Here is a 13,044-nt window from a genome sequence, read left to right on the forward strand (position 1 = left end):
CCAGGTCCTCTTGTGTACATAGTATGGCTTCCAGTTTAGTGGGTTTTTTATTCATTTTTTTAAATATTTATTTATTTATTTATTTATTTATTTATTATGTATACAATATTCTGTCTGTGTGTATACCTGCAGGCCAGAAGAGGGCACCAGACCTCATTACAGATGGTTGTGAGCCACCATGTGGTTGCTGGGAATTGAACTCAGGACCTTTGGAAGAGCAGGCAATGCTCTTAACCTCTGAGCCATCTCTCCAGCCCCTTAGTGGGTTTTTTAAATGGGGTTCCTGAGTGTGTTTCTTGTGCCTTCTCTTGGGCTCTTTTCTTTTTACTGGTTTTGTTCAATTCCAACATATTTGCTTTTGTTTTCTCTCATTATATTATATTTTATCTTATTATTATCCCTTAGAAGCCTGTTTGTTCTAGAGGAGCAAAGGGAATGCATCAAGATGGAAGAGGGGGATTAACTGGGAGGTGGACAGGAACCACCACATCCTTCAACCTGAGTTCTACCCCTGCCACCCACACGCTGGAAAGGGAGACCTAACTCCTGCAAGTTGTCCCCTGGCCTCCACCCGTGCACCCTGGTAGGCATGCACCCATCTCTACATTCAATAAATAAAACATAATTTAAAAACTACCCAAGTAGCTGTTAAAGAGTGTCTCAGAGACCTTGCTGCTCTTATAAAGGACCAAGTTTCGCTTCCCAGAACCCACATGTTGGTCCACAATCAACCCTAACCCCAGTTCCAGGGGGTCCAGTGCCCGCTTTTGGCCTCTTAGGGCACCAGACACATGTGGTGCACAGACATACATGTAGGTAAAGCATTCACATGCACCCAATAAAACCTAAATGAAAACAGAACAATAACCACAAAATCAGAACTCAACTGCTTCCCCCATTCCCAGGAGGTAGAAACCCTAGTGCGCAGCAGGCTACTACCAAAGACTAAACACTCACTGAGTGCTCGGGGTAGGATCTGCTGAGTCCGGCCAAAGGTCCTGGTAGAAGGCTCTCGACAGAGTCAGTTCTACTTTCTCCAAACCTCGGCAGCGCCTAAGGCAAATTGCAGACAGCTGAAGGTCCTTCAGGCTCCCGAGTTTCAAAAAGACTTTCTGGTAGCTTTCCAGGGCACTGCAGACAAAGCTCTCCTCCCCGATTTCGGTCAGGCAGGGGAAGAGCTGGGAGCAGTCATAGCATCCATAGTCATTCAGAAGGGTTATCACACTTATGGCCTTCCTCTTGTTACCCAAGGCTAGTCTGCACTTGAAGGACCTCATCACGATGCCAGCACACGCTTCATTTAAAAGACCAAATAAGAAAAGCCCCATCTGAGTCTCACAGTTTTCTCTGGATCGCGACATTGCAATCAGATCCTGGATGCACACTTGGCTCAGTGGGTGATAATATATAATTCTTTGGGGGAAAAAGAGAACATAAAACAGGGCACCAAAAAACTCCTGGAAGATAAACAAGGCAAACACGTAACGGTCTCCTTGGTCTTCTAGCTTTCGAAGAATGTTCACTTGAAGGAAAGCGTCTATGGTGGCCTCATCCACCTTGACAAGCTGAAAGTCCGTCTTATCAAACACACTCTTCAGGTCCCATACACCCTCGGCAGCCAGACGGCACACACCTTCCAACTGCTTTTGGTAATTACTGCCGGAAAGTTTCTTACATATGGTTGGGAACAGGGTAGCCAGGTACAGCACACACAGAGATGTTGCATTTGGACAAGCCTCTGTGAGATTTACCATTTTCTGCATCACTTTTCTTAGACAACGGCACACCATCCAGCACACCACAGGGACCCGGCACATGGACAAGACAATGGTGTTTGTCATGGCAAAATCCAGAACTTGATTCCTTTTCATTCTGTCTTTAAAATACAACCTGAGATAGTTGAGAGTTTCCGTCCTCCTAAATCCAGTCAGGGTGACATGGGAAGGATGCTTGACTAAGACTTTAACTCCTCTCCAGGAGGTCGGTCTCACCATGATCAGGAGTGTGGCTTCTGGAAGCATCCTTTTGCTTAACAAGCTGCTCAGGAGAACAGCCCCAGGCAACTTCTGGTTCCAGTCTTCCACCAGATGAGCTGGTCTTGTGATGAGGGAAGATGTGAGCTCCTCAAAGCCGTCCAACAGGAGCAGAAGTTGATCTGGTCTGGATAAAATCTTAGACACGAGAGCCTGAGACCTAAGCCCTTGGCCCTCAATCAGCTCCGAGAAGCTGCGCTCTCCCACCCAGTTCAGCTCCCGGCAGTGGAAATAGAAAGCAAACTTGAATTTGTGTGCATAGAACTCGTTGTGCGCCCACATCAGCATCGTCTTTCTGGCCAGCGTTGTTTTTCCGATACTAGGAATTCCATGGACGACCACTATCTTAGGCTGTCTCCCCTGGGGGCTCCTGGGTAGGAAGAGACATGGCAAGATTGCCTCGTGGTTTCTCACATTGATGTACAGAAAGTCTGCTTGGTTTCCAGGCCAGACGGTGCTGTCACACACAAGGAAGTTCTTTCCCATCACAAGCCGTTTGTACTCCCTTATATTATCTAGAATCATGAAGAAACACAGAAACTCCTTTAGAGTTGCTTAGAGCATTGGTAAAAAAGTACAGCTGTGTAAGTCTATGCCAGCCTCCATGGGATGTTTGAATTTCCTCTGGGAGCCCGTCTTCCCACCCTCAAACCCTTGAACTAGATTTCAAGTCACATAACACAGAGATACAGCCACATGGCTATTCTTGACAGTGTTGTTCACAATAGTTCCATGATGGAACCACCCAAGCTAGGGTCTAGCTACAGCAGGCATCTTAATTCATTCTTCCATCCCTCAGATTCTAGAGATATCAGAAAGAGGATTCTGGTAGGGGAAACAAAACAAAACAAATTACGCTAATGGGTAACAGATTCTCTCAATCAAATTGTATGAGGACACAGACACGGAGGGAACTAAGGGCCAAAGGAAAGCATCTGATAGAGGTAGTCAGGCTACCACAATCTGTGGTTTCTGCAATATATATTCAATTAGCTATAGATTGAAAATACTTTTGAAAGTTGCGTTTGTGCTGAACATGTTCCTCCTTTTAAAGAATCAGCATCCCCAAACAATTCAACATAATGGTGATTGGCAAGACAGCTCAGTGGGGACAGTCTCATGCTGCCAAGGGTGATGACCTGAGCGTGACACCTGGGAGAGAAGGGACGCCAGCAAATTGTCTCCTAACCTCCACATGCATGCTGCAGCATGCTCATGTGTGTGTGTGTGTGTGTGTGTACATGTGCACACACACCATAACATAAATAAAAGAGAAACTTAATTAGTTATTTATAGAATTGACATTACAGTAGGTACCAAATGGGACATCTGAAGCACATATTCCCTTCCTCCAGGGCTCAGAGATCATTGAAGAAGACGAGGCAGAAAGATTGTAAGAGGAAGAGGTAGTGGATATCTGTAGTGGAAACATGTTTGCATGGTTATATCAGGGCCATTGCACTCGTCGGCTCGCGAGAGACTGTGAGAGCACTCACAGAGCCTGCACAAGATCAAGCCAGCTCAAAAATCTCAGCATGGAAGGGGGAGGGGCTCATAAAATCCCACCCCTAGTTGAGAGCTATTGGCACCTGATGGCTGCTGGTGGAGGATAGCCAGTTTTCTTCAGGTGTGGCGCCCGAGAGGCTGCCTGTGTTCTGGTAGATGACTCTTGTCTTAGGAAGGATTTTTACTGCAGTGAAAAGATGCCATGCCCATGGCAACTCTTCAATGAAAACCTTTAATGGAGGCGACTTGCTTACAGTTCAGAGGTTCAGCCCATTATCATTGGGATGGGGAGCACGGCAGCCTGCAGGCAGATGTGGTGCTGGAGCTCAGAGTCCTCTATCTGACTCAGAGGCAACAGGAAGTCGATCTGACTGTCACAATGAGTGAAGCTTGAGAAGAGAGACCGCCCCCACAGTGACACACTTCCTCCAACCAGGTCACACCTCCGATTAGTGCCACTCCCTTTGGGGGCCACTTTCTTTTAAATCACCACAGCTCTCTAGCAGTGGACATATCAGAAGCACTAAGTGTACCCAGTGAGTTTGAAAAACGAGCAAGTGAAGTTAGGAGAGAAAAGCGAGGTTTGGGAGGACTGGAAGGGAGGGAAGGGAGGTTGATCTGATCAGACCACAACACGTGCGTGTATGAAGTTCTCAAGCAGCAGGAAAAGAAACAATCGGCTGACAATTTTAAGTGCGCGGGAGGGATGTGTGGAAGTTAAGTGCAGGTACTGCATCATTGCATATAAGAGACTTTAGCATCCGTGCATGCTGACAAACTCCCCTAAGATATCGAGGGATATCTACACTAGTTTTTCTTAACTAACTGGAGGTTTTTATTTTATTTTATTTTATTTTAAATCAGCTAATATGACCTTTTTCATTCACTGGCCCCAATTTGAGGAGTTTTGATGGAAGCATTGGAAAATATACCCTTAAACCGGTGTTCTTTAAATTAGCTGGGAATGAAGGTGGCTACTGTCAAGGGAGAGATTGTTCAGGACCAGCCTCTACAGAAGGCTGACCCATAGGAAGGCAGAAAAGCATCTCTGAAGGTGGTTGAGAGCTCCTGCATCCAGGTTGCCACGTGAGTCCACGAACACTATTTTTGCCTAAATGTTGATGAGTAGAAGAGAGACTACCCACTTTCACGTACAGTCTACGCTGACGAGTCATCCGAGCTTCTTGCTCCAACCCGTACCCCACTTTCACCAGACTGGCCCAGTGCTAGCACATACCGCGTTCTTCTTTCGTCAGACTCAGCGGAGTTTTCCTTAGACAGGAGTCCATGGGTTCCAAGGTAGGAAGAATGTCTGCAATGGATGAGAAAAGTGACTAGCCCATCAGAATGAACTCCCACAACAGGGTCTAACAGACATTATTCTGGTAAACTGTCACGTGTGATTTAAGGTGACTGAGAAGTTGGCTCTGAAAGTGGGGTCCCTTTCTCTACACTTGAGACCTAAGCATATGTATGTCAGGTGCTCTCCAGAACCCTTTTTCTGTGGGAGGGGCTTTTTACTCTAATTCCGTGACAGGGACAGAATAAAGCAGCTCAAGAATAAAAACACTACGTCCTCAAGAAGAGCTAGAAGGCGAGTCCCAATCAACAGAGGTTTATTGCTTTTCCCAGGATATAAAAGTGTCCACAGTAGGAAATACAAGTCTGGAACCCAGCCATCCGTAGCTCAGTTATGGAGAAAAGGCACCGGTATGAACCCCAGCTGACTGTGTTAACTTCTCCAGTGGGTTTCTCCTGGATGCTGTAAGCTCCCAATTCAATGACATCATCTCTATCTATTACTATTTTTCTTTTGGCTTGGAAGCCTCACCCAAGCGGGTTCTCTCCTCTGCTAGAGACTTGATTTCTGTCGGGAAGTCCAGCTGACTGCCTTTTCATTCATTTATATTTCCTAAGCACCTTATATACAATCTAAAGGTAGTTTTAAAAAAATGAGAGAGAAAGAGAGAGAGAGAGAGAGAGAGAGAGAGAGAGAGAGAGAGAGAGAGAGAGACGAGTTACAGCACAAGTGTGGAAGCCTTTGGAGAGTCAGGGTTCTCCCCTCTGTGTTCTTTTTGAGGCAGGGTCTCTCTCTGTATCTCTGTATCTGTGCTGGATGCACCAGGCTAGCTGGCTCAGAAGCTATTGGCCAATTCTCCCAGCTCTGCCTCCCAAGCTGCTGTAAGAATGGTGGGATTTCAGATGGATGCCACCACATTTACCTTTTATAAAAGTCTGGGTTCTAGAGGTCAAACTCAGGTTGTCAGGCTTACTCTGCAAGGGCATTTTCCGACCCCCCCCCAACCACTTCCCATCCCTGAAGACACAATGATTTTAGTGTGCCTATATCTTATCTACGACTTATCACATGAGTTCAGAAGTGGAATTTTCCACTTGTGGCATCATGTTGGTGACCCAAATGTTTAATATTCTCAAGCGTTTCATATGGGTTGTTGGGTTAGGATGGTCAGCCTAACCCAGTATGATATATACACTCTAGCTGGTGAGATGGCTGTGGGTAGAGGTGCCCACATGGTGAGAGGAGATCACTGACCCCCGAGTGTTGTCCTTTGACTACCCCATGTGCATGAGCATGTGTTCACCCCACTTACACGTACAATAAAAACTGTACTAAGATAACCGAAGCACAGCACATACATCCATATATGTACAATGCATGCACACATATATGCATATGTATGAATGTGCATACACCATGTGTGTTTACATATGTAATATGCACACATATTTGCAGCCATTGTGTTATCTACTACCCACAGCTGCTATGTTCTCTAGAATCACCATAAACACTGTGTTAGCCAGTACCATGGTTCCCATGAGAATTCAGAGTGAAGATTAATTTTTTACTTTTTTGAGACAGGGTCTCGATGTAGCCCTGGCTGTCCTGGAACTTGCTACATAGACCAGGCTGGCCCTAAACTCACAGAGAGCCATCTGCCTCTGTCCCAGGTATTAGGATTAAAGATGTATGCCACCATACTGAGCTTAGTAAGCTAGTTTCTTATGAGTTTCTGCTCACTATATTTTCATATTGATTAAGATACAACATTGTTTTGCATATATCTTACATATATCATATTTAGAGGTATTTTATTCAGCATACTATTCAAATATATTTGCTCAATACATTGTTTACATGTTTTATCAGATATATTTCATTTGCTGTATTATATTTTGATCTCGCTGATTCATTAAGACTGGACTCGCCGACAACAGTGTTACAAGTCTAATGGACAGTTCTCTGACATGAAGAATTTCTTCACAAGAGCACAGTCACCTCGTGCTCAGGATCACTGGGTGATTATTTAACACTACCTTTTGAACAAGAAAATCAACTAAAGCCCAGAGATGTGGTATAGCCTGGACTGGAGAGACTCGTACATAGGACAGGAACTTAATGCATTGCCTTGCATGAGCTCAGCTGGGAACCATAGCTCAGCTTGCTGCTCTGCTCAGGTCTGCAATGACCCAGAATCCTCGTCTTTTGAGATAGGGTCGCATGTATTTATGACCTGAGAATCACGATATAGCCAAAGATGAATCACACATCTCATCTTCTTGTGGCCACCTCCCGAGTGCTGGGATTGCAGATGTGCACCACCCCATCTGGCACATGTGGTCCTAGAGACTGTCCATGCTGTGCACGCCCTCCACCAACTGAACTACACCCTAAGTTTTTGGTGTTTTTTTTTTTTTAAATATTTTATTTATTACATGTACAATACAGTGTTCTGCCGCCATGTATGCCTGCAGGCCAGAAGAGGGCACCAGATCTCATTTTAGATGGTTGTGAGCCACCATGTGGTTGCTGGGAATTGAACTCAGGACCCCTGGAAGAACAGTCAGTGTCCTTAACCTCTGAGCCATCTCTCCAGCCCCAGTTTTTGGTGTTTTTAATCACAGACTATCTCTTATAAATAGTTTCACTATCCTGAGTGCGGTAAGCCAGACCCAAAAAGAGGAACATGGGATGTACTCACTCATATTTGGTTTCTAGCCATAAATAAAGGACATTGAGCCTATAATTCGTGATCCTAGAGAAGCTAAATAAGAAGGAGAACCCAAAGAAAAACATATAGGCATCCTCCTGAATATTAACCTTCATCAGGCAATGAAAGGAGACAGAGACAGAGACCCACATTGGAGCACCGGACTGAAATCACAAGGTCCAAATCAGGAGCAGAAGGAGAGAGAGCACGAGCAAGGAACTCAGGACTGTGAGGGGTGCACCCACACACTGAGACAATGGGGATGTTCTATCGGGAACTCACCAAGGCCAGCTGGCCTGGGTCTGAAAAAGCCTGGAATAAAACCGGACTTGCTGAACATAGCGGACAATGAGGACTACTGAGAACTCAAGAACAGTGGCAATGGGTTTTTGATCCTACTGCACGTACTGGCTTTGTGGGAGTCTAGGCAGTTTGGATGCTCACCTTACTAGACCTGGATGGAGGTGGGTGGTCCTTGGACTTCCCACAGGGCAGGGAACCCTGATTGCTCTTAGGGCAGATGAGGGAGGGGAACTTGATTGGGGGAGGGGGAGGGAAATGGGAGGCGGTGGAGGGGAGGAGGCAGAAATCTTTAATAAATAAATAAATAAAACAAAAAATAGTATCTGGTTAAGGTTTTAAAAAGATGAAATATAGGGGAAAGAGAGATGGCTCAGTGGTTAAGAGCACTGACTGCTCTTGCAGAGGACCTGGGTTCAGTTCCTAGCACCCACACTGGCTCCCCACAACTGCCTGTAACTCTATATCGAATGCCCACTTCTGGCCTGTGTGGGCCCCCACATGCATGTACATGTGTACATGCACACACACACACGACAGAAAAATGAAAGTCTTAAAAATTTACAAAGGCAACAAAGTAGATTTTGCCGGGAGGTTTGACCCACCGTCTGACTTCACTCTGTTTTCCTTTGCAGGGGAACAGGAAGTTGTAGGGCAGGCAGCCACTCTCTAGTTCCTCAGCCTCCGCCCATCTGTGTGTCACTTACCCTCTAACTCTTCCTGTAGCAGGGAACAAATCCTTCTCTGGTTCATTTTCTCGAGGATTTCACGAGCCACATTCCAGGCCAGTGCTCCAGGCAGGTACTCTACTAAGAGATGAACCACCTCTGCCCAGTTGGCTCTGTATAACTGCTGCCAGGTGATGCCGAGAGAGTCCGGCAGGAACTTCTTTTCCATCAACAGCTCCTTGAAGGTCAGTAGCTCCGTCTTGCTTAAATAACTCATGTACACCATGACCCCATTAGCACATGGGGAGTCAAGGGAGGGAGTGTGTGTCCAAGTTTGGGTAGAAGTAAGATCGCTAGAGTTGGAAGGGGGGTTGAGGTGTAGGCGGGATCTCTGATTTACCTCACTCATCCTCATGCAAGGTGAACAACACTTCTCTGTCAGTGAACTGAGCAGGAGAGAACAAACAAGACCTGTGAAGACACAGCACGGTCATCAGCGGTAGAGTCCAGACCACCCTGCAGTCAGAGAACTTCAACATCTCACGAGAAGTCCGCCACCATGGTTCAGCACTCCTCCTGAGTCGCACTTTGGGTCTCGTGCTGCAAATGGAACCCAAGGCCTTGTGCGTGCTAGACAAGCCCCAAATCTTTTTTTTTTTTTGTTTTGTTTTGTTTTTCGAGACACGGTTTCTCTGTAGCTTTGGTGCCTGTCCTGGAACTAACTCTTGTAGACCAGGCTGGCCTCGAATTCACAGAGATCCGCCTGCCTCTGCCTCCCGAGTGCTGGGATTAAAGGCGTGCGCCACCACCGCCCAGCTAAGCCCCAAATCTTGATCCTTTATTATTTTAAAAAGTATTTATTTTTGATTTATATATTTGCCTTCATGGTTGTGTATCAGGCATGTGAAATGCCCAAGGAGGCCAGAGAAGAGCCCCTGGAAGCGGAGATACAGGCAGTTATGAGTCACATGTGGGTGCTGGGAATCGAACCCATGTCCCCTGCAAGGGCTACGAGCACTCTTAGCTGCTGAGCCATCTCTCCAGGTCCTAATCCTTTATTTTTAATTGTACAAAGAATGCCATTTTTTCAGCAAACACTTTTATTTTTATTTACTTTATCAGTATATACTTATTGCATAAAATTATAAATTTCATTATGACTTTTCAGATGCATATCTTACATGCATTGATCTTCTTAGGCCCTTCATTATCATCTCTTGTCTATATTTTTCCCAGATAATTCCCCTTCTGCTTCTTTCACATATAAAATCAGTTTTTAATTTTTAACATTAATTTTTCCTTAGCACACAAATGACGAGTTTCGTCATGACCTTTGCACATATGTGTATTATTGTTCTTAGCTACTATTTGGCCACCCGAATGCTCTTGTTTATCTGTTTCCCAACTGTTCACTTCCTCCCTTTATAATCTTTTTTTCTGCTTTAATACCATATAGGTTTTTTTTTTTTTTGAGGCTCTTTCCATGAAGCCTTGAATTCACATCAACCCTCTGGCATCAGACTCCAGAGTTCTGAGATTATAGGGATATATCACCACGCCTGGCTTCATCTATCTCTTTAAATTTAGGTCCACGTGTAAGGGGAAGTGTGTACTATTTGTGGAGTATTTATGTCTTCCCTTACCCTCTCCTGTTACATCCTCCTCCATAATGGTCCCCTTCTCCTGTCCTGCCATCTGAAGCCATGCGTACTCTGTCATCTACCTACCTACCCACCTGTTTACCATCCCATAGCTATACACCCTATACACCACCTACCACCCATGGTCTATCTACATATCTATCACCACCTCTATCCCTTCTATCCATCTGTCATTTATCTATCAATTTTCTATACTCCGTCTATTGCCTGACATCTACATCTAGTATTCATCTATCAACCATCTATCAAGCATATATATCAATCATCTATCACCTACCTACCAGTCAATCATTTTTATTTATCTACATATCACCTACCTAACCAACCCCTGCTTATTTATCAGCAATCTATTATTTATTTATCTACTTATCACTTTCCCATTAGCTGTATATCTACCTACCTACTTCTCTATTAATCATGAATATCTGTCATCTATTTTTATCATTTATTATTTTACCTACCGCCTACCTAGATCTATTTATCAACTATTACCTATTTATTATGTATGTATATCATTTATATCCTGCTGTCTTTCTATCCATCATCTGTTGATCTATCCATCAAATATTATCTTTCTGTCTGTCTGTCTATATATCTATCTATTTAGATTCTTCATATGATAGAAAATGTGGCATTTGTGTTTCTGAGTCAGATTTAATTCACTTAACATATAAAACTGTTTTGCCTTTCAGGCAACAGCTGAGCGGTAGAAGCAGCAGCTGAAGCCCTGCTAATGCCCAAAGGCTGAGCCTGGGGAGAAACTAACACTTTCCTTAGCTAAGGAGGAGTAGTGTAGGGAGGGGGTGTGAAAGTCTGCGTTTCTCAAGCCTCTGCTCCCTGCTCTTTGCCTAACTCCCGTCCTGTCAATAACATTTGATTTTTCTTAGCACATGTGCCACTGGTTAGCCTGACTCCCTTCCTGCCTATAGCGTTTGCTTTACCCTAACACAAACGCCAGTGGTTAACCTGGACCTCTGAGCCATGAGGGAAGATGGCCTCTTTGGGGCTTTAGGGGGTTGTCAGCTTTGGCCAGTCTCTTGGAGCCCAGGCCTCAGAACTGGAATTTAGGACATTATGTTAGAAATGGGAATAATTGGGGAGGCCGGTAAGGATTTTATCTATGAAAACTGTTGAGTTCAGAGATGAGTCTCTGGTTGTGTTTTGTATTTTCAATACAAATTTTCAAAAATTTTAGAAAAATTCGAACACTCACCTCTGAAATGGATCAGACTTCTAGGCTCCTTCTAGCAAAACATATCTTCCCAAGCAGATAGAACAAACCTTTCTTGGCTCCTTCCCAATCCCTTATAGGCTCTGGGAACCCAAGCCAATGGTATCCTTCTTTCCATTGGCTGGGACTGGCTCAGGCTCCTTTCCCACAGTACCGATTGGTAATATCACTTCCCGCCCCACCCCCACCCCTACCAAGTACACTGTCTTCAAGGCTTGCTCTTCCAGGTTCATCCAATGCGAGGCAGGACTTCTCCCCAACCACTTCTGCAGCGGAACAAGCTGCACGAAATTACCTCCGGAGAACTGCATCTACACCATTTGCGCTACTTACCCTGGCAATCGTTTTGAGACATTCTCAAGGTGATCTTTCTTCACTTGTCCTCTGCCTTCACACAAAGAATAATGGTGTTGAGTGGAAGGAGGCTTTCACAGTCCCCAGGGGCGGCAAGATGGATCTGTGGGTCAGGGCACTTGCTACCAATCCTGATGACCTGAGTTCAATTCCTGGAGCCCACCTGGTAGAGGGAAAACACCAACTCGCGGATGTTGTTCTCTGACCTCCCTGCACAGGAACACTGAGGCATACAGTGCCCCCTCCAAATAAATAAGTGCAAAAGGACATGAAATATGATTATATGCAAATAGGTTACACGTTATAATACTCTTCTTTTTTTTTTAAAACCTTTTCTGATATACCGCTTAAATATAAAGTTCAGTTGAGAGGGTGTAGATATTCGCGGTAGTCATTTCGAGAAACGTGCCTTCCTTCCCAAGAAGCTCACAAAGTGATTGACATACAGGGCCAAAAATATTTCAGAAATCATGTAGTTTTCAGATCCTCCCACCCTCAAATTGAAAGGGACACTACGGTGGGTAAGAAGGGGGCGGCGACGGATCTGAAAGGAAGCGGGGAGGAGATGAATACGGTCAAAATGCGTGATAGAAAATTCTCAAAGCATTAACAAAAATGAGAAAAAGATGGTAACACTATTCAGCTGAAATATTTGAATATGCGAAATATTGAAATATATTTCTTGGTCAGGAATGGGAACCCATGCCTAAGATCCCAGAACTTGGGAGGCTGAGGCAAGGAGATCTTGAATTTTGGCCAACCTGCCTTGGTTTCATGGCAAAACCCTATCTCAAAATAATTCTTGGGCCAGAAAAATAGCTCATTGGTAGTACTTGCTGGACAAGCATGAAGTCACGAGTTTGAGCCCCAGAACCCACATAAAAATTGTGAGCGTATTAGATCATGCTTGTAATCCAAGTTCTGGGAAAGCAGAGACCTGTGGCTCCCCGGGGGTGGCTGGCCAGGGAGCCTTGGCGAATTCCAAGGCAGTGAGATCCCGCCTCCACAAGACTGGCACAAGTTGAAGCCAGTCAAACTTCAGTACCGGTGGGGTGGGTGCAGAGCGGGGCTCCAAAAGCCTTCTCGCTAGTGATAGGGCTCTTTCAGAAGCTCTTGGTGAGGGAGAGAGAATCGTCTTTCTTTGGGAAATGGAACCGCTGGTAGGGCAGCTCATACCCTACATAGCGCCTGGCTCCATGCTTACGTGCACCTATACACACATGGGTCAGCACTAATTGGACTCGGGGAGCATTGATAATAAAAATGAAAAAAAAAGTCATG

The 13,044-nt window shown here is 45.0% G+C and overlaps 1 protein-coding gene across 1 annotated transcript in view; it reads right to left on the reverse strand.

The window, feature by feature from the left end:
• The window catches only part of Nlrp8 (NLR family pyrin domain containing 8), a 32,474-nt gene extending 23,548 nt beyond the window's left edge, over nucleotides 1-8,926 (reverse strand). Inside the window, exons 1-3 of the mRNA XM_050127538.1 lie at nucleotides 8,557-8,926; nucleotides 4,777-4,851; nucleotides 958-2,548 (exon numbers count right to left, since the gene is read on the reverse strand). Of these exons, the coding sequence (XP_049983495.1) occupies nucleotides 958-2,548; nucleotides 4,777-4,851; nucleotides 8,557-8,926 (2,036 nt within the window). The remainder of the gene's footprint in view (nucleotides 1-957; nucleotides 2,549-4,776; nucleotides 4,852-8,556) is intronic.
• Nucleotides 8,927-13,044: the final 4,118 nt, after the last annotated feature.

This window comes from Alexandromys fortis, unplaced genomic scaffold (genome assembly GCF_014885135.2).
Source record: "Alexandromys fortis isolate MF-2015 unplaced genomic scaffold, M_Fortis_MF-2015_v1.1 scaffold_267, whole genome shotgun sequence".
NCBI classification, from domain to species: Eukaryota; Metazoa; Chordata; class Mammalia; order Rodentia; family Cricetidae; genus Alexandromys; species Alexandromys fortis.